The sequence below is a fragment of the Oratosquilla oratoria genome, chromosome 34 (genome assembly GCF_046742065.1).
Source record: "Oratosquilla oratoria isolate Oo_2021 chromosome 34, ASM4674206v1, whole genome shotgun sequence".
Classification (NCBI taxonomy): domain Eukaryota; kingdom Metazoa; phylum Arthropoda; class Malacostraca; order Stomatopoda; family Squillidae; genus Oratosquilla; species Oratosquilla oratoria.
This window is the reverse complement of record NC_134810.1, coordinates 41,733,146-41,753,357: the sequence shown is the minus strand read 5'-3', so window position 1 is coordinate 41,753,357 and position 20,212 is coordinate 41,733,146. Positions and strand designations below refer to the sequence as shown.

At 41.7% G+C, this 20,212-nt stretch overlaps 1 protein-coding gene across 3 annotated transcripts; it reads right to left on the bottom strand.

The window, feature by feature from the left end:
- Positions 1-1,170: 1,170 nt before the first annotated feature.
- On the bottom strand, positions 1,171-18,276 carry LOC143018237 (uncharacterized). Of its 3 annotated transcripts, none has more exons than XM_076173486.1 (7): positions 18,189-18,276; positions 15,061-15,182; positions 14,345-14,460; positions 10,406-10,581; positions 6,440-6,618; positions 4,252-4,362; positions 1,171-1,672 (listed from the first exon to the last, which is right to left on the bottom strand). In XM_076173486.1, the coding sequence occupies exons 1-7, from the start codon at positions 18,241-18,243 to the stop codon at positions 1,499-1,501; spliced, it is 933 nt and encodes a 310-aa protein (XP_076029601.1). In that variant the 5' UTR covers positions 18,244-18,276; the 3' UTR covers positions 1,171-1,498. The 3 variants fall into 3 exon arrangements, with proteins under 3 accessions (XP_076029601.1, XP_076029602.1, XP_076029603.1); XM_076173487.1 differs by having other exon boundaries at positions 15,061-15,179; positions 18,189-18,274; XM_076173488.1 differs by lacking the exons at positions 15,061-15,182; positions 18,189-18,276 and adding an exon at positions 14,581-14,987.
- Between the last annotated feature and the right edge of the window lie 1,936 nt (positions 18,277-20,212).

The following is a 20,212-nucleotide window of genomic DNA, read 5'->3' as shown; positions in this document are numbered from 1 at the left end:
ATTTCCCTGTTTCTTGTTCATCTTCTTGAACTACTAATATCTTGTTTACTTTTTCCTTCTCCTCCTTTACTTTTGTAGTCCTATTTGGATTGTGCTTCTCTTCCATCCCTAATATAATTATACATTTCTTTTTATCCGCCAAGTCTCTTACTATATTCTCCTTCTCTCTCGTCACTTTAATAACTGTGTCCTTGGGTTGTTCTTTCATCTTTTGTTTTACTATATCTCTAAATTCAATGTTGTTGTTCTCTTGGACTTTTCTCCAACCCTGTACCGCTTTTGTTATGGACTCCTTATTCTCTTCATTCTTCTTCTTTAATTCCTCATTCTCATCCTTTACTTCTTTTAACTGCCTTTTTAATTCTTCTGTTTCTTTGTTTAGGTTTTGGTTCTCCTTATTTAGTTCTTCCAATTCATCAACTCTTTGTGTAATCCATGTAAGTTGACTGAACCTAACCTCACACTGTTTGTTCATTTTCTCTAGTTTTTTTCCTCTAGACTTCCTAATTGGGGAAAGTTGTCATCTCCTCCCTCATTAAATCCATGGAAATAACTATCTTCACCTTCCATTGCGCTGCTCTTATCTATATTTCTAATTTTTACATTATTACTAATGTCTTCGACTTCGACTCAATCGTCTGCGCATCTCTTGTTGACATTCCTTCTGACTTCCGGGGCCCGTTCGTCCCCTTCCTCATTTCCTTCCACTTTCCTCAGTAATCCCTCCCGTTCTCCTTTTTCTTCACCTTCCCACTACACCACGAGCTAATACAACACATGTACTCCCTCGTCGTTGAGATCCATGAAATTTGAAGTTTTTCCTGGAGTTCCAAACTTCGCTGTCACTTCGACTGTCGTGTGTGTGTGTGTGTGTGTACTTTATACAAGTACTAAGTTGAATAAAACGAGTATTTAATATTACATAGGTTGTGTTATTACTGTGTGTCAAAGGCCCAACAGCCCTCCACAGGAGCTAGCCTAAATTCAGCTGAATTTAAAGTGATACCAAATCTCAGAACTTAAGAAATATTTTCATTACTGTTTCATTTAAAACTAGATCCACATTAGTGGTAGAGGCTTCGTGTTTATCCTCTTGCTTTACTGTCATCTCCATATGTCAGTGATACAAAATTCATTAAATGTAGTGCTGTGGTATAAATCTGGTATGGCAGGGTACTAATAAAACTTTATTATTATTGTTCTCTAAGATTTGGGCCACAGGCCCAACCAGCCCTTTGCAGGAGCTACCTTAAAATGTCACACGTAATCTGGTTCGATATTTTTGTATAAAATCAATACCTTCGGCTTTTTTTTTTTTTTTTTTTTTGCAATATCATCCACAATTTCTGAAATTCCTGTCCTGTTTTTGTCGAAGCTTTCACACCACAATGTCTCGTGACATAGTCACTTTTTTCCAACTGCTGTTTACATCTGACTTATCATCTTTTATACACATATTTTATACACATTTAGATCACATGTGTAGTAACCTATCTAATCATATATTCGGGTTATTCAACTTCCTATCTACATACTCTGTAGCACTGAATGTATACCTATTGGTTCCGCAAACCGATTCCAATATTGTACCCCTATCTGGTTGCAGGAAGATCGCCAAAGTTAACCTCCTTCTCTGCTTGTCTTCATCGCTTGGTAGAACTACTCGGTGGAGCTGAAAAAGAACGAGAAAGGAAATCGTTAGTTTGTAATAGAAAACAGTACAATTGCAATCGACAACAGCTGTCCTATATCTCCGCTGTTGCTTGGCAGAACTCCTCAGTGAAGCTGAAAAGGAACGAGAAAGAATTTTTAGTTTGTGAAAGAATATAGTACAATTGCAATTGGCAAAGATTGAGCAGTGCGAGCATCTCTGCTGCTGTGGAAACGGTTCTGCTCCCTAGACTACATCTAAGACGGTGTGAGACATTGTGTATTTTTAATATTTCTTGAAGGTTTTATTTGCAATGTAAACGTTTCAGCCTAATCTCTGCTGCCTTGAATATTTTGTAGCGGCGCCATATGACCAGCTTGTTGTGCCACCAGAAATACCAAATCAATGAATGAATCATTCCATCATTTCAAATGTGTTGAGATTGGAGGAGCTGTCAGTAGGTTCTTGGGTGTGGATGCCTCTAGATCTGCTCCCCACTTTTTAAGAGGGATTGTGGCATTCCTAGTTCCTCTGTATATCCGCTGGTCCCCAGCCTGGCAGATAAACCATATGAGAAAAGACTAAAGGTACTGGGTCTGCCAACTTTGAAAGATTAAAGAGAAAGAGATAGCATTATTACAGTACTCAGGTCACTAAAGAGGATAGATTGCATTGATAGAAGATATCTGGTTAAAGATGGGAGGACTTTAAGAAGTCACAGAAGTAAATTAAGAAAGACCACATGTCGAAAGGATGTGAAGAAATACAGTTTTCCATATAGATGCACAAATATGTGGAATAGCTTGGGGGGTGACGTAGCCCAAGCTCAAGCAATTCATGAGTTCAAATCTAAACATGTTAACTGGAAATGAACGATATTTGTGCTTGACCGAGGAAAAATTGAAAGAAGAGAGGAAATACCTGGAGAAGGTGTTTGCGGACAACGGGTACCCCAAATCAGTCATTAGGATATGGACCACAGCACAGGGAAGAAAAAGAGCAGCGGACACGAGACAGACGGCATCAAGAAGAGTTACATTACCATACGTGAAAAGGACATCTGAGGTGGCTGCAAGATTATTGAGGAAGCACGGGGTAGAGGTGGATCTCTAACCCGCCAATACGCTACATGGGGCTTTGACTAAGGTGAAAGACACGGAGGAGGAAGAGAACAAGACGGGAGTTGTTTATGACATTGGTTGCGGTAATTGTGGTACTCGCTACATAGGAGAGACGGGTGAGAAATTATCGACGAGAATTAAGGAGCATCAACGAGCGATAAACCGAAAAGATCTACAGACATTGTCAGGAGCAGCACGAGATGGATCGGGACAATGTTGGTGTGAAATACAGAAACAACAAGAAAGGAGAGAGGTTATTTTTGGAAGCTTGAGCGAGTGACAGTAACAGCGTCAACAGATGCATCAATTTTAATCCAATTTATAAGGGAGCGAAGGACAGGCAGGACAGAAGGAGCAGCGATTGGCAACCTGTGTAGTGCGTTTATGTTGGGAGTGTGATATTTGACATTCTTGTGCTTTTTGCTCTTTTTATTTCGGTGGTACAATTTTTATGACACTTTATACAAACTTCCTCCTATCCCATATATCTGCAGTAACTCCCACAGTACCTTCCTGTCTACCCTGTCGTAAGCCTTTTCCAAATCTATAAAAGCCAAAAAAACATCCTTACCTTTTCCCATAGCTTTCTCACATATCTGTCTTACCACAAAAATCTGATCTACACAACCCCTACCTGTCCTAAAACCACACTGTTCCTCACCAATTACTCCCTTTGTTCCTCTCTTAATCCTCTCAATCAAGACCCTCCTAAAAATCTAAAAACTGTTTAAATAAAACCAGTGATTACTGTTGTTCTTGTGTTCCATTTGTTATATAGAGCATCCATTCTGTTGTTTATTTGCATTTCCAAATGACACACTACTTAATCTGCTTTTTTTTCATATTGCCTGTGAAGTAGCTTCACACTTAGAGGGAGCTCAACATGTCACTACATCAACCCTCACGTGAATATATTCTTGTGTAATTGAAATAAGTACTCCCTTAATTTACTGAGTGTGATTTCATTTTTCTCTCCTTAATGACAATGATATTAAAATTTGAAATACGTCTGTTTCATTTGTCTGCTATTCTAATTTCTCCATGTGCAGCTTTAAAAGATCCAGAGCCAAATTTGTCTCATAGGTATATTAACCAGAAACAGTGATCGTGACAGTGAATATACATGTGCAGCAGTGGTGGGATTAGAAAATTTAACAACAGGTTTTCTCACTAACAGCATGCCAGGTTGACACAATATAGGCCCAAAATAACCTGTATAAGCCAATTTTTAATAACCAGTTTGTAGAGCTCATAAAATTTCAAGAACAGGTTCGTACAAACCTGTAAGAACTGGTTGAATCCCACCATTGTTGTACAGTACATATACTGTACCGGTAAATTTTCCAGTGCACCATTTTTCCTATAACATCACTAATGGCAGCTAACTAATATTCATTACCTTAGAAGTAACTGCTACAACATATTCCATCCCAAGTCAATTCATTTAGCTCCAGTCTTAAAGTAAACCTTTGACCTTACCGGGGCTATCCAAGTGTCACCAGTCCAGAACTGCATTAAGTCACCGAGATTGATGAGAATTGCACCCGGGATGGGCACCACGTCAAGCCATTCTCCTTGTTGGTTCTTGATCTGTAATCAGGATTGTTCTATAAAGGTGCAAACCATGCATAGAGAGATTTGATATAGCTATTACTAAATCCTGGATCAATATGTCGGATAGAAGGATATAAAGTTTTTTACAAGGATGAGGTGTAAGCAAGAGTGGGGGAGGAGTAGCACTTTGCATAAAAAACACAGCTCATTGTATTATCAAAAACACAATTAAGCAAGAGGAAAGCACGGCTTATATTTCGGTTGAGATTATAGGCAAGAATAAGAAACTTGTTATTGGTATCCTAACATCAACATTGAGCAGACTGATCCCTTGATTCAAGAGATTCGCAGGCCATCCCAGTATATAAATTTTGTCATCATGAGGAACTATACACAAAATCGACTTGGAAATTTTAGGTGGAGATCAGGAAGTGCATTTCTTTTTTTCTAGATGTGGTAAAGATAATTTCCTGAATCAAATGATTACCGATCCTACGAGAGGAGAGAATACTCTGGAATAACCATTAACCAAAAATGAGGATCTAATGAGAAACGTAAAAGTGGGAGATAGTCTAGGCTCTAGTTTCATCAAGAAATGAAATTTGATATTATATGGGGACAATTAAATAGTATGAATAACGTTCTAGTACCTGACTTCAGGAGAGCCAGTTTTGATAACATGAGAAAATATTTAGGACACATGGTCATTTATGAGACCAACCCAGAGGACTATGACAGGTCAGCCCGGGTGTCATTGGCCTTGTCAGATGTCGGGTCACTGAGGGTAATATGCACATCTTGTGCCAGGTCACTCACAAGCGTGAGGTCAACAGCACTGTCAGCAATCTGGATGAATTGCACAGTAACGTGAAAGCTTTGATTTTGAATGCACAAAATACATTTATTCCCTCAAAACAATAAGGTCCAATACTTATATTCCAAAATGGATGACGAATAGGCTGAAAATCGAAATCGGAATGAAATGAGGATTTTATGGCTGAATAAAAAATAGGGAAATACACCTTGGATCTAAATATAACGATATGGCTAGACTGGTTAAAAAAAACACACACAGCGAAACGTAACTACGAAATTAAGGTTGCCAGACAAGCGAGATCCAACCCAAAGGGCTTCTTTCATCTTTACAGAACAAATAAATACATAGATAAACAAATAAATAAAATAAGGGAAGGATAGATCCAATTAAGAATTACGAAGATGTCATGATAGATTCGGAGGAAAAATGAACGAGGCGTGTAACAATTATCTTCTCTCGATGTTAACAAAGGAGAGGTTAGATATGGTACCTGATTGCCACCCGAATTTAAGTGGGGATGAAGGAAGTAGACTAACATCACCATAATTAAGGTAAAAGTAGTCGAAGAGATTAACAGATTTAAAACTACAAAATCCCCGAGTCCAGATGAAAAATTTCCGAGAGTGCTTAAAGGGTGTAAATTTGAAATCTGCGACCAGTTAACGATGATATTTAATAAGTCTGTACTGGTTTTTCGCCTATTGCTCGAGGGTGGGCAAACGTTGTTCGTGTTTTCCAAAAGAGAGATAAATCGTCTATATGTAAATACAGGCCAAGCAATTTTACATAAATTATAGTAAAGTGCTTGAATCAATAATAGCTAATAGAATCTGAGATCACATCGAAACATAATTTGATTCGTGACTCACAGCATGGGTTCTCCAAGAGTAAGTCATGTGTAACTAATGCTCTATCTTTTTGTACTGATGTCTTCAAGGCATCAAATAACAATGTTAGTTACAATTATTTACCTTGATTTTAGCAAAGCGTTCGACAAGGTGCCCCACAAGAGACTACCAAATAAAGTCAAAGCACACGGCATGGGAGGAAAAGTGTTTGAATGGATTAGAGCTTGGATCAGTGACAGAAAACAGCGGTCACCATAAATGGTGTAAAATCCAAATGGGGGAGTGTTTCTAGTAGAGTTCCCCAGGGCTCGGTTTTGGTTCCCTTATTGTCCATTATGTATATAAATGACTTGGACAATGGGATCAATAGCGGCTACTTAACTAGCCTCGTGTCAACTAGACTTTAGTGTCAGTGTCAACTTCATTGAGATGGTCTTACAGCTCTTACCTGCAAACCTCCGACGTCGTCCAGAAACAAAAGTGTTAAAGTTATGACGTCGGTGTGGGCTCCCATTCGGGTGGCTTTCTCTTTCTGATGAATTGGTGAATAGCGTATAATTCGAAAAAGGCTCTCGTTGATCTCGGGTCTGAAGCTGTGATACTTGGAGAAGCAGTCGACATCAAGACCTTTGTCACGTGGGTCACGTGACGAGACTTGGAAGGCTGTCGGCGCGACGCCTAATCATGCACTGACCACGTGATTTTGGCCGAAACGAGGCTTGGTGGTGGTAGTAACCCAGCACACCTGACCCGGTCGAAGGTGGCGTGAGGTCATAGTTGGCTTCAGTGTTGCCAACTGTCCCTTCGAGGTATCTGCTGTGCGCATGCGCAGATCCATGCCCACCCACTCTCCCTCACCCTCCCGGATGTATAAGAGGGCACCAGGACGGTGTAGGACACACCTTACGGCCGCCTGCCGTTGAGGGCGGACCCCCCCCCCTCCCCTCCCAGTTCCACGGAGGGAGGGCGCCGGGACAAAAGGAGACACACCTTACGGCCGCCTGCCGTTGAAGGCGGACCCCCCCCCCTCCCCTCCCAGTTCCACGGAGGGAGGGCGCCGGGACAAAAGGAGACCACGAGGGACCAGGAGACACACCATTACGGCCGTCTGCCGTTGAGGGCGGACCCCCCCCCTCCCCTCCCAGTTCCACGGAGGGAGAGCACCGGGAACAAGGAGACCACTAGGAGCAGGATACAAAGAGTGGTGTAGGACACAAGGAGGAGACGCGCGCCCGTCCTTAGGACACTAATGGGGACCCGTCCGCGGAGATAGGACTCTTCGGCCTCGCGCTGCAGAGCCGAGGAGTGGTTTAGTATACATTTTGTTCTTATATATATATATCACACAGGTGATATATATATTTTATGTGTTCAGATGGTTTAGTTGTGCTCTTGTTATCCAATAAAAACACGTGTTAGTGTGTGCCTTTGTGTTTCTTTTCTCTCACGCCCAATTCTCAATAATACCGAGTATATACGAAATTTGTATCCCCCTGACATTGGCGCGTCGAACAGGGACTCGGTTGAGAAAGAGAGATAGAAACACAAGGTGCTGGTCCACAGCAATTGGATCCAACCCGAGCAGTCAGTGTGTTTAGTTTTTTCTCTCAGTTAGAGAGAGAGCGGTAGAGAGGGTGACTAGGTTTTAGCTAGTGAGAGCTAGAGTGAGCCAGTTTAGCAAGGTAGGGCGAATTTACCCTCGTTCGTGTCCCGCGAGCCGAGAAAGGAATTCCGGCCGTGGATCAGGTTAGCGGAACCAGAGAAGTTCCAGATAGGAGTGTTTGTTCCAGTGCTTCAGTAGGCAATTCAGAGCTGTAGGAGTGTAGCGTGAGCTAGCGTGAGCCGTAGGCAATTCAGAGCTGTAGGAGTGTAGCGTGAGCCGTAGGCAAATCAGAGCTGTAGGAATGTGTGTAGAACAAATACTGCTGTATCTTTTTGTCCCCAGATCCGGAGGAAGGAGACATCGTTTTTTTTTATACAGTCACGTCTACATACACACACACACACACGCACAGACATTCGACACTTATATGTCATGCCATATTGGTCACATTAGCCACAGCTTCTCGATCTTCCATCGGAGTTTTCCCTCAAGGAAAAAGAAAGATCCTGAGGTTTTTCGCTCATCCGGAAGATCGAGGTAGCAAGGCTAATAGGCACATTTACAACTCGCGACCCGCGTCGCGAGTTGTCCCCATCATCGGAAGAATGTCACGTGGGTCACGTGACGAGACTTGGAAGGCTGTCGGCGCGACGCCTCATCATCCACTGATCACGTGATTTTGGCCGAAACGAGGCTTGGTGGTGGTAGTGACCCAGCACACCTGACCCGGTCGAAGGTGGCGTGAGGTCATAGTTGGCTTCAGTGTTGCCAACTGTCCCTACGAGGTATCTGCTGTGCGCATGCGCAGATCCATGCCCACCCACTCTCCCTCACCCTCCCGGATGTATAAGAGGGCACCAGGACGGTGTAGGACACACCTTACGGCCGCCTGCCGTTGAGGGCGGACCCCCCCCCTCCCCTCCCAGTTCCACGGAGGGAGGGCGCCGGGACAAAAGGAGACACACCTTACGGCCGCCTGCCGTTGAAGGCGGACCCCCCCCCTCCCCTCCCAGTTCCACGGAGGGAGGGCGCCGGGACAAAAGGAGACCACGAGGGACCAGGAGACACACTACTACGGCCGTCTGCCGTTGAAGACGGACCCCCCCCCCTCCCCTCCCAGTTCCACGGAGGGAGAGCACCGGGAACAAGGAGACCACTAGGAGCAGGATACAAAGAGTGGTGTAGGACACAAGGAGGAGACGCGCGCCCGTCCTTAGGACACTAATGGGGACCCGTCCGCGGAGATAGGACTCTTCGGCCTCGCGCTGCAGAGCCGAGGAGTGGTTTAGTATACATTTTGTTCTTATATATATCACACAGGTGATATATATTATGTGTTCAGATAGTTTAGTTGTGCTCTTGTTGTCCAATAAAAGCACGTGTTGGTGTTGCCTTGGTGTTTCTTTTCTCTCACACCCAATTCTCAATAATACCGAGTATATACAAAATTTGTACCCACTGACAACCTTCCAAATCAGGAATAGAAAATATGTTGGTTGTCAAATCTACTGAAGTATCAGGCAGGTTTGATCCCCATGGTTCGTCTTGTGTCTGAGCACATAGGGCAATCGTGACGGATTTTTCTCTTAACTTTACACACTTTAAGGATTATGTAACGAATCGATTGCGGCAACGATGTAGTTCAAATAACCAAACCCGGCCGTCGCGAGCTTCGATCGCAGGTTCGCTGAGCGTGAATCCGGCTGGCTAGCATTTCGCCACACTGAACGTACAAAACGTACATCAGGTTATCGATCGTTTAGTACGCTCAGACTTTCAGTGTGGGGAAATGGCAGTGAGCGGGATTCACGCTTAGTGGACCTGCGGTTGAAGCTCGCGACGGCCAGGTTTGATCATCTATATTAATAGGAGTTTACGTGGCATTGCGTTTGGTGTGAGGGAATGGGAAGCTTTGCAGATAAAATGTCGATCCTGGCCACCATAGGAAAATCATGCCGTCCTGAAGTATCACAATGTTAACATATCTGCATAACTAACTTGACTATAACAGAAACAGTCACTGTTGCCCTGTGTGTTATGGTAGCATTGGTGAGTGGTAGTCACCGATAGTTAAGGTGGCAGCACACTAGGCATTTCTCGCTAGCATGCTACTTGCTTTTGCTATTTGAGTAGAAACTACTTCAGTTACGATCTTTTGTTTTTCAAATTTCCAAATGTCATATCACATACAGTGAGAAACTGAACAGCAAATTACGATAATTTAAACCTAAAATACAAATGTTAGACACGCTATTGAGATGTTCTTACGGAAATCTAGAATATTATAACCGAAACCGTTTCTACTCAAACGAAATAGCAAAAGCAAGTAGCATGCTAGCCTACCTAGTGTGCCGCCGCCTTTAGAGGCAAAATGCAGTGGCACAAAGGCATACAGTACATATACTTTTTGTTCCAACTTTGTCTTTTTGGTGCAATGGCGAGTCCGCTATCCATCAGGGACTAATGATTTTATATGATTCGTGTGGAAATGCTATCGACATGTGAATACGTGTGGTTCACCATGGCCTTGGTTCACCTGCTGGACTTGTGATCTAATTGCAGTACCCTCCCGAACGAGAGCTTAGAGCTCGTATATTGCTCGGTCTATTAGTAATTGTGTGACCTTACACAAAACTCCAACTCTTTACCCAAAGAAGCGGACGATACTTCTAGTGTTGCTTTTCAGCCTTGGGCGTGGATCGAACTCGTTATTAGGCCAGGTCGATACCACTAAACCAGCGTGTGTGTGTGTGTGTCTCTCTCTGCGTTTGGCTAGAGTATTACACGTAAATACTTTTTCATCTTCCTTACCTAAAGTCGCCGCCATGCACTTCATAATCTTCGTTGATAGTTGGCCGCAAATATCCATGAAGCTATTCAGGTTTTTTCTTAAATGCGGGAGCTCGTCATCAGGCCACGCGCAATCTCCACTCATCAAGTAGTTGAAGCTCTCATACATGCCTGTTGCAAGACCCCTTGGATCTGATCTACAAATGTTTGTAAATAAAACTGAGGCTCAGTCTTGGTCAAATTGACGTAATATATTATCATGCTTTTGAAACTTGTTCTATACATGTCAGTAGAGGCTAAATATTTGTAAACGGGTGGTGCATAAGGATGGCTGCACAACTAGGCATTTCTCGCTAGCATGCTACTTGCTTTGATTTTTGCTATTTAAAGTGAGTAGCATGCTACTGACTCTTGCTGCTGGGAAAAGTGGATATCATGCTGGGAAGACCTAACAACAAGTTTTGCTGTTCATTTGAGTGCTCAAATGAACCACCATTCCTGGGATTTATATATAAAACAGAGAATTGGGGATGCATATTTTTGTTTAGTCGCGAGTTTGTATTCCCTATCTAATTGCCACTATACGATTACTCAGACATTAAAAGACACTATGGAGCGGGGTTCATTTTTTTCTACTACTGCAGTAATAGATTCATTTATAAACATAGCTTGGCGGGAAGTTTTGTTTTCGCCAGCCGCTAGCCAAAAAATCACTAGTAAAACATTCCTTTTCTGACGTATACGCTAGGGTTTGCTACCAAAGTATGTAGCAAAATGAGTAGCATGGTAGCGAGAAATGGCTAGTGTGCCGCCACTACCCTCGTTCGTTCGCACATCAATTACTGAACTGAACAAGAATCTCCTTGTCCAAGATGCTTAAGCTCGCTCATAACAGAACGTCGTGAACTCGTGACAAGTACAAAAGCCTCCCCGACTAATAAAACGGTACATTTATTCTTGACGTAATACCTTAGTAATGAAGAATAACTACCAGCCTTTTAGTCATTATATCTATATACCAAGAGATTTTTTCCACCTTATAAGGGGGGTAGCTAAGTCAGAGGTGCGTACATATTCCCACCCATTTTAGTTCCCTTCACCGCCCTTTTCATCCCTCCCATCTCAGGTCCGAGTGTTCTCACTTGAGTCGTAAAAGGTTTCTAAAAAGGGACGGAGGATGGGAATAGGCATCCTACTCTCTGTAGGGGGACATTCCTAAATGAAGAACAACTGGAAGTCAATTTTCTGTACAAATTCGATTACTCCGTCGGTGATTGCCAGCACCGCATCTCCTCGTATATCGGCATTAATTCCATGACCCTCTCCAAAAGGCTTACATACCACCTCCAGAAGGGCGCCCTCAAAAGACACCTGGAAAACAACTACAACACCACCATCACCAGACCTACACTAAACGAGTACACAAAAATTATTTACAAAGTTCACGACCCCCTTCGGCTCAAAATGGCCGAATCTGTGAACATTTGCATCAAGAAACCTTCCATCTGCATACAACTTATGCCCACAACCACACTCCCAAGCAACAGACGTACATAACACAAACAAGAACCCTTTCTGTGATTCACAGGAAATTTGCTAGTTCCAGGTGCTCAGCGTACGAAGTCCGGCCTCTTCCAGTGCACGGGCTGCAGATGCTAGACGGGCTAAGTTTTTGGAATGGTGTGAGACCTTTAACGCTCACACCTTCCTAGCAGAACTGTGGTCCAAGCTCCGTAGACCTATCAGCAGGACTCAACCACGACGAACTCATCATGTTCCTGATGACGAGGCACAGCGACTGGTGGAAGAATTTCCCTCTCGAACCAGATGCAACTCGCTCCTGCAGTGTGTTCAAGACAAACTGCAGGATCTACAGGGAGTGAGGCGTCTCAGAATCGAGGACATGATGTTAATCGGATGAGACTGATAACTTTACGCTCTTGGAGCTACGGGCCACACATAGGACCAGTACAGATACGGCACCTGATGAGGACTTATCATCTATTCCATGCTGTAACACCTCGGGCCGGCGGTTGATGAGGCTCTTCTAAGAGTGGTTAATGCATCTTGGAGGACTGGCAAGCTGCCAACAACCTGGAAGACGGCAATCATAGCATCGATTCCAAAGCCCAAAGAGCCCGGTGCCTATCCCTCCATCAGCCCGACAAGCTGAACAGGCTGCTGTGGAAACTGTGTCCCATGCATGAGCATGTACATGCTTACTGTAAGGGCACTGGCACAGCAAACAGTTTAGCAACACTCCTCAATGCTGTCAGTGGCACACCGTCCATTACGGTCTTTTTGGATTGGAGAAGGCGTTTGAGCTGGTCAGTCCACTAGTGATATTAGACACTCTTGCAAGCACGGGTGTAAAAGGCAAGTTGCTTTCTTGGAGTGTTGACTATCTCAGCCACAGGTCTGCGAAAGTATGCTTTCAGGGTCATGTATCAGAGGCCAAAATGCAGGAGAATGACACTCCATGGAGGGGGGAGGGTGTCCTTAGCCCCACTCTGTTCAATCTGCTTGTCGCCAACACTCTGGAACTACCTCCACCCAGTGGGTGCAAGATTGTCTCATATGCAGACAACCTTGTTCTTATAACCACTGGGAGTCGTCAGTGGAGGCAGTCCGCAGTTTGGTGGACTACGCTGCCCCAGCTCTCATAACTGTGGCGAATGCCAAGCTAAGAGAACTGGAACCTCGTCAGAATGAAGTAGCGAACATTACCTTAGGGGCCCAACCATGGACTAAGATTGTTAACCTCCAGATGGAGGCTTCATTGCCTTCATTCTGGGAAGGGCGGATACCCTTATCCACCATGGTACTTAGCTATCTCAAGCAGCCAGACTACTGGACTCATTTGGGCTCACCAGTGCTCTCCTTGAGAAGGGAAGGGACTCTCCTCACCCCGAGTTCAATGCCCCACCACCATGGTTTTCGATACCTTCGGCTTTCGTGGTCTCCAAGGTTCCCATTGAGAAGAAGTAACGTTACCAGGAAAGGGTACGAGCGCGCAAGGTAAAACGAATACTATAAGGTACGTTAGCGGGTGGGTGAGGGAGAGCCAGAAAACCTCTCCACTGCGCAGGTAGATGATGACGTCAACGGAAATATCGAGACCAGGGTTCCGCGGGTCGAGAGCTGTCAGTCACTCACATACCATTATGTGGAGCGAAGCTCCATCTTCTGATTAAAGGGGTAGCTAAGGCAGACAAATAACATATAAAAATGCCAACAGTTTGTATAGTGCAGAAGTGCAATACCGTTAGACTGAAAGGTGATAAAAATATACATTTCTTTTCACTACCCAAAGATAAAGAACTTAGAAAGAAATGGATTGAATTATGTGGCACACACAATACTCGTCATTTTGAAAGTAACTATGAACCCCTTGTACTTCCTCGCTCTACGCCTAGCAAGGTAGAGGCGGAGTCTGGAGGACTGTTGTTTCTGGCAAATCAAGTAAGAATCATCGCCTGAAGAAAGAAGATGTCACCATTGTCGCCACCCAGACGCGATTCTTTATCATTAGCTTCTGCATTGCCCCGCAACTGCTTATCTGAGGAGAGGGCCCCCGACAACATCAGAGGGTCTCATGCATCGAGTCTGTAGCCATTTAAGCCAATTTGAACTACGTCGGCTGGTGAAGTGTCAGCCCCTCCTTTGAATTTCCATATTATATATTGACACACTGTGCATGTATTTCACTGTAAGTGTTAGGGTGTATTCAGCAGGATATACATATATATCTTCTATATATATGCATATCCTGTGTGTGTATGGTCAAGGCCATACACATACACTGACTCATCCTTCAAACAGGCTCAACTTAAACCCCGTGTGAATCTACATTACCATATTTCAAAAGCAAGGCACCAACTTTAGTATATATATATATATATATATATATATATATATATATATATATATCTTAAAGCCTCAAAAGAAAGCATTACTTACTCTTTCTTGCCTATCTTAGTGTATCCATGCTGTGTTTCACCCACACGCAAGTACTTCATCTTGGTCGATTTTGGAAGTGCAAGGAAGTCCAGACCTGTATTGATTGCTCTATCTCTCTGTTTCAAGAAAATGGCATTATTGTAGAAAAACAACACCTAAAGATCTTCTCTCTTATCTCTCATTGTACATAATCTTCATACCTGAAAGAAAATAGAAAAGTCCAGAGGAGAATTTACCTCACCCGCTAAATTACCCCTCATGTAGCAAAAACATTTCTTTTGTTACATTTGATGGCAAGCGGTGTTTCCACTCCAATCCGAAGAGACTACCTGAATAAAACCATCTTCCTTAGCCGTTCAAAGCCACGCCTACCATTCCGAAAAACAGACCACTATCTGCGAAGGAGACACCGTCTGGGGGTCTTGCCAAAGTCGAGTACCATGTCGCATGTGTGTGGATCACGTGCGTGGTTGGTGATGGTTAGTGATGGTTACAAGACACTGGCGACGCAAGACTGCAAAGGTAGACTTCGTTCTGCTAAACTGAAGTTCAGTTTAAACTCTCTAACTTGAAATGCTGAGGTAGTGCATCTAGAAGCATTTCAAAAGAGAGAGAAAAGTTCAAACTAAAAAGTCTGCCTTTGCTCTGTGCTGCGTTGCCTTTGTCGCCTGCGTCTCAGTTTGCGCTTAGGGTTAGAAGCGTGGCCATCAGTTTACCTCTTCCAATGGAATGCCATGGTTGGAGATGTAGACGGCGCCAAGGTCAGCGAAGGACTTAGCCAATTGGTCCCCGATTCTTCGGTAATCCTCCAGATTGGGTTCATCCTTGCCGACTTCTACTGAAAGCCGTGAATAACAAATATTAATAACAAATGATAATGATAGGTTTATTGAGTTAAGTGACACAGTGATACACTAACAATGTACAATTTTAGTTAAGAGTAGGATTATATCAAATCGAGTCAGTGATGGGCACTACGGACGTAATGGCGCTGTTCTTGTAGCGGCCAGACCTCGGCGCCCTTTGACGGTGAATATATATATATATATTTATATATATACAGTATATATATATATAGATATATATATATATATATACATTTGTGTGTGTGTGTGTGTGTGTGTGTGTGTGTGTGTGTGTGTGTATGTGTGTGTGTATGTATGTGTGTGTGTGTGTGTATACGTGTGGGGGTTGTGTATTTATATATTCAACTAGTGATTGTAATGTACAGGAAAAGGGTACCGTTTCTGTATCTATCAAACTGTTCTTTCAAGAACTGTCTAGTTTCTGCTACCGGGACTTATTGATAATGGGTAATTTCAATTTTAATGTCATTGATTAGAGGACCTTTGAACACGGTCAAATAGGTAGTCGCTTGATTGATTTTCTCGGTGACATTTACTTAATTCAGCATGTAAAAGAGCCCACAAGACATGGAAACTTATTCGATCAATTGATCACTAGCCGCGAAAGCATGATAACCGATGTAGAAGTCGGTGAAACTGTTGCAAATAGCGATCACAATTTAGATTCAAACTACCAAAAATTATTAGAATAGATACTTGTGTTTCTAAAACACCCGATTTCAGTAAAGCTGAGTTCAAAGAACTACGCCAGGAGCTTTAGCGTACGGATTGGGAGGCAGAATTAAGCGAAAAACCTATAGATTAGATGTGGGAAATATTTCAAAATACCCTTACTAAGATGATTCATACTTACATCCCATTTAAGGACAGACGTCCCCCAAATCAGGCTCGCGCAAAATGGTATGACAAAGAAACTGAAAAAAGTATCGCTAAAAAGAGACCGGCTTATAAGAAATACATGTGCTCGGGTGCATCTAATGACTATCAAAGTTATGTATCAATACAGAGAGATTTAAAAAAGATAAAATGAAATGAAAACGACGGTACGAAATGAATATAGCTGATAAATCCAAAGAGAATCCCAAAGAATTCTATGGTTACATTAGAGATAAAAAGGTTGTTAGGAATAACATTGGTCCACTATTATCTGCTGACTGAACTTGAATATTCAAGTGAAGGAATATATGATATTTTAAACAATTATTCTAGCTCAGTATTCGTAAACAAAATACCTCAAAGTGAACTCCAAACTGAAACCTGTGGAAAGTCTAGGGTAACATTATTCACTACGGAAAAAAAAAAAAAAAAAAAAAAAAAAAAAAGGTGTTTAAAGAAACTCAAAGTTAATAAAGCACCAAGGCCTGACGATTGGCACCCAAGAATCTTAGAGTAAATAAAAAATGAGATTATTCCATCAGAAATTATTTTCAAGAAATACATCATATCCGAAGATGTCCCAAGAGAATGGAAGCTAGCTAACGTTACACTCGTATTGAAAAAAGGTGACAAAAAGAATCCAAATAACTACAGGCCTATAAGTTTGGCTTCAATCGTAGGAAAAATGACAGAAACTATCATCAGAGATGCCATAGAACATCATTTAGAAAGTAATTGTTTCATAAATGATAGTCAGCATGGTTTCAGACGGAAACGTTCTTGCGTGACTAACTTACTCGAATTCTACAACACAGTTATCTCGAATTATGACAAAAGAAACAATATAGATTTAATATATCTAGACTTTGCAAAAGCTTTTGATACCATCCCACACGAAAGACTACTTACTAAATTAGCTTCACACGGAATAAGTGGTAGCCTATTAAGTTGGACCAGTAATTGGTTGAATGATCGAAAACAGAGTTGTTTTAAATGGAAGAACTTCTGGATGGAAAAATGTTACGAGTGGAGTTCCTCAGGGTTCCGTTCTTGGTCCACTTCTATTCATAGTATATATAAATGATATAGACCACGGACTAAAATATATTGTTTCCAAATTTGCTGATGATACAAAAATGTGCGGAATGGCAAATGATCATTTAAACCAATTAGATATTCAAGAAGATTTACATAAATTACAGCAATGGTCTGAAAAGTGGCTAATGAAATTCAACACAAGTAAATGCAAGGTAATGCACATAGGTAAAATAACAGTAAGTTCGATTACAAGTTATTTGGAAATTCGTTAACAAAAGTGGATAGCGAACAGGATCTTGGCGTATTTATCAGTAACGATCTCAAATCATCTAAGCAATGTATTTCAGCCTCTGAGAAAGCAAATAAGATTCTAGGACTGATTGCGCAATCTTTTGACTTCAAAAGTACATCACTCATTAACAAGCTATGTAAATCGTTAGTTCGTCCAAACTTAGAATATGCAGTATCCGTATGGTCACCGAGTCTCATTTAAGACATTGACAGATTGGGAAAAAGTACAATGGCGAGCCACAAAACCGATTCCAAATATCAAAAATAAATCATACGAAAATCGACTAAAACATATGATTCTGTTTTTCTTAGAGCCTAGACTCAGGGGTGACTAGATACAGGTCTTTAAGATTCTAAAGGGAATTGGCAACATCAAAATGTGGAATGTGGAATTCTTTAGGTTGTACGCGTCGCTGTGAATCGTCTCGGGCGGAGTTATGTATAAATATTATCTTAAAAGGTAAACAATGCTGTTATTGTTTACGGTGATTTCTTGTTGATACTAGTTTTCTTAGAAAAAATAAATAGATAAAAGACGCGTTCGTATATGCGGTAGCCTAACGTAAAAAGTTCAATTTAGGTCGAGATCATGCAAACGTGATCCGCTTGTACAGTAGTGTAACACGCATTCCATCCTGAAGGATCTCAAAACAAAATAAAACCCCTTCCCCAAACCAAATGCAAAATTAACTCGTATATATGACAAGGCTAATAGTGGAGACAACGAATATACTAAAAATACAATGATTATATGGAGTAAAATTCGTACTAACTGATATCTCCGATGTCGACGACAGGTACTGGTGCTTGGCGTGCTTCCGTAGCCATGACTGCGCATGCGCAATTCAAGCCGCCTGCCACAACTGATGCATAGACCCACCAAGAGTCGTCAATTGCTGTCCTCATTGCTTTATCTATCTTTTTTCAAGAGAATGACATTCTCATGATCTTGTATAAAAAACAAAACGCTTAGAGTCTTCGACAAGGACAGGCACCGTGAAGCAACAAAATAAAAGAAATAGGTAAACTTAAAAATATTCTGAATGGAGGCCCTGCCATTTTACCCACATATATTGTCTATGTATATACCTGGAACTTTTTCTCCCTTATAAGGGGGAACTGCCTGGTGTAGGCCTTATGGTCTTTTGCAGTCTCCTTCATTCTTATCTTCTTATACACGTGGCACCAACTGCTGTTCACCCTTTGGCACAAAGTAAACATTATCAAATGTCACAATAAAGAATAAAAGAACAGCATACATGTAGGTTAAGTGGCTTGACCTACTCCTGGTTCATAAACACCTCAGGCTGAGCATTCATACTCAGCGTTTTTCAAACTGTGGGTTCCGACCCTTCAGTGGGTCGCGTGAAAAATAAGATAGGTCATGACAAAAAAGAAAGGAAATGAAAAATACACAAGTGAGAACAAAGAGGAGAAGGAGGAGGAGGAGGAGGAGAAGGAAGAGGAGGAAGAGATGATGATGAAAAATGAACGTTTCCCGAAATATCTCTTATTTCTTTCTTTCCCTCTCCCTTTCCCCTTCTTTTCCTTTTTCCTTCTCTCTCACTCTCTCACACTCTCTCTCACACACACTATCTCTCTCTCTCACACTCTCTCTCTCAAAGTCTCTCTCTCAAAGTCTCACACTCTCTCTCTAACACACTCTCTCTCTCTCTCTCTCTCACACACACACACTCTCACTCCTCTCTCTCACAAACACACACTCTCTCTCACACACACACTCTCTCACACACACTCTCTCTCTCACACACACTCTCTCTCTCACACACACACTCTCTCTCATTTTAACACACTCTCTCACTTTAACACACTCTCACACTCTCTCTCAAACTCTCTCACAATCTCTCTCCCTCACACTCTCTTTCTCACACACTCTCTCTCTCACACACACACTCTAACACACACACTCTCTCTCTCTCTCTACCTCATACTATATCTCTCTCACACACTCTCTCACACACACACTCTCTCTCTCTCACATTCTCTCTTAAGCTCTCTCTCACACTCTCTCATATATATATATATATATATATATATATACATATATATACATATATATACATATATATACATATATATATACATATATATATACACATATATATACACATATATATACACATATATATACACATATATATATATATATATATATATATATATATACTATAACAAAGTAGTAGCCTCTGTCTGCCTGTTTGTATGTTCACGAGCTCTGCCTAGGGTTTTGCAGATAGACCCATTCACAACTATAAATATTCTGATACCCTATCCCTCCAGGTACTTGGATAACTATATTTCATTTTAATTTTTTTTTTTTTTTTTTTTTTTAGGGTTAAGGGTTAAAGTTAGGTGGGTTATGGTTAGGTGAGTGATTATTCACGAACTACTCCTAGGTTTTTGCAGATAGACCCCTATAACCATATATATATATTCTGAAATCTTATAACATAAGTTACTTGGAAAACTATCTTTTATTTGTCTGTCTGTCTGTTTGTGTGTTTGTTTGTTCAGGAACTCCTCCTAGGGTTTTGCATATAGACCCCCATAACCATATATATTCTGATACCCTATCACTTTAGGTACTTGGATAACTATATTTCATTTTCAAAAATTATATACATTTTGGTTAGGGTTAAGGGTTAACGTTAGGTGGGGTATGATTAGGTTAGAGATTATTCACGAACTCCTCCTAGGTTTTTGCAGATAGACCCCTATAACCATATATATATTCTGAAACCTTATAATCCAAGGTACTTGGATTACTATCTTTCAT

Excerpts from the sequence above, each read along its gene's own strand:
- LOC143018237 (XM_076173486.1), bottom strand. The coding sequence starts at position 18,243 with ATGGCTACGGAAGCACGCCAAGCACCAGTACCTGTCGTCGACATCGGA. Across the intron at positions 15,183-18,188 it reads CGTCGACATCGGAGATATCA|TAGAAGTCGGCAAGGATGAA; the intron begins GTTAGTACGAAT and ends CACGGCTTTCAG. Across the intron at positions 4,363-6,439 it reads ACGACGTCGGAGGTTTGCAG|ATCAAGAACCAACAAGGAGA; the intron begins GTAAGAGCTGTA and ends TCCTGATTACAG.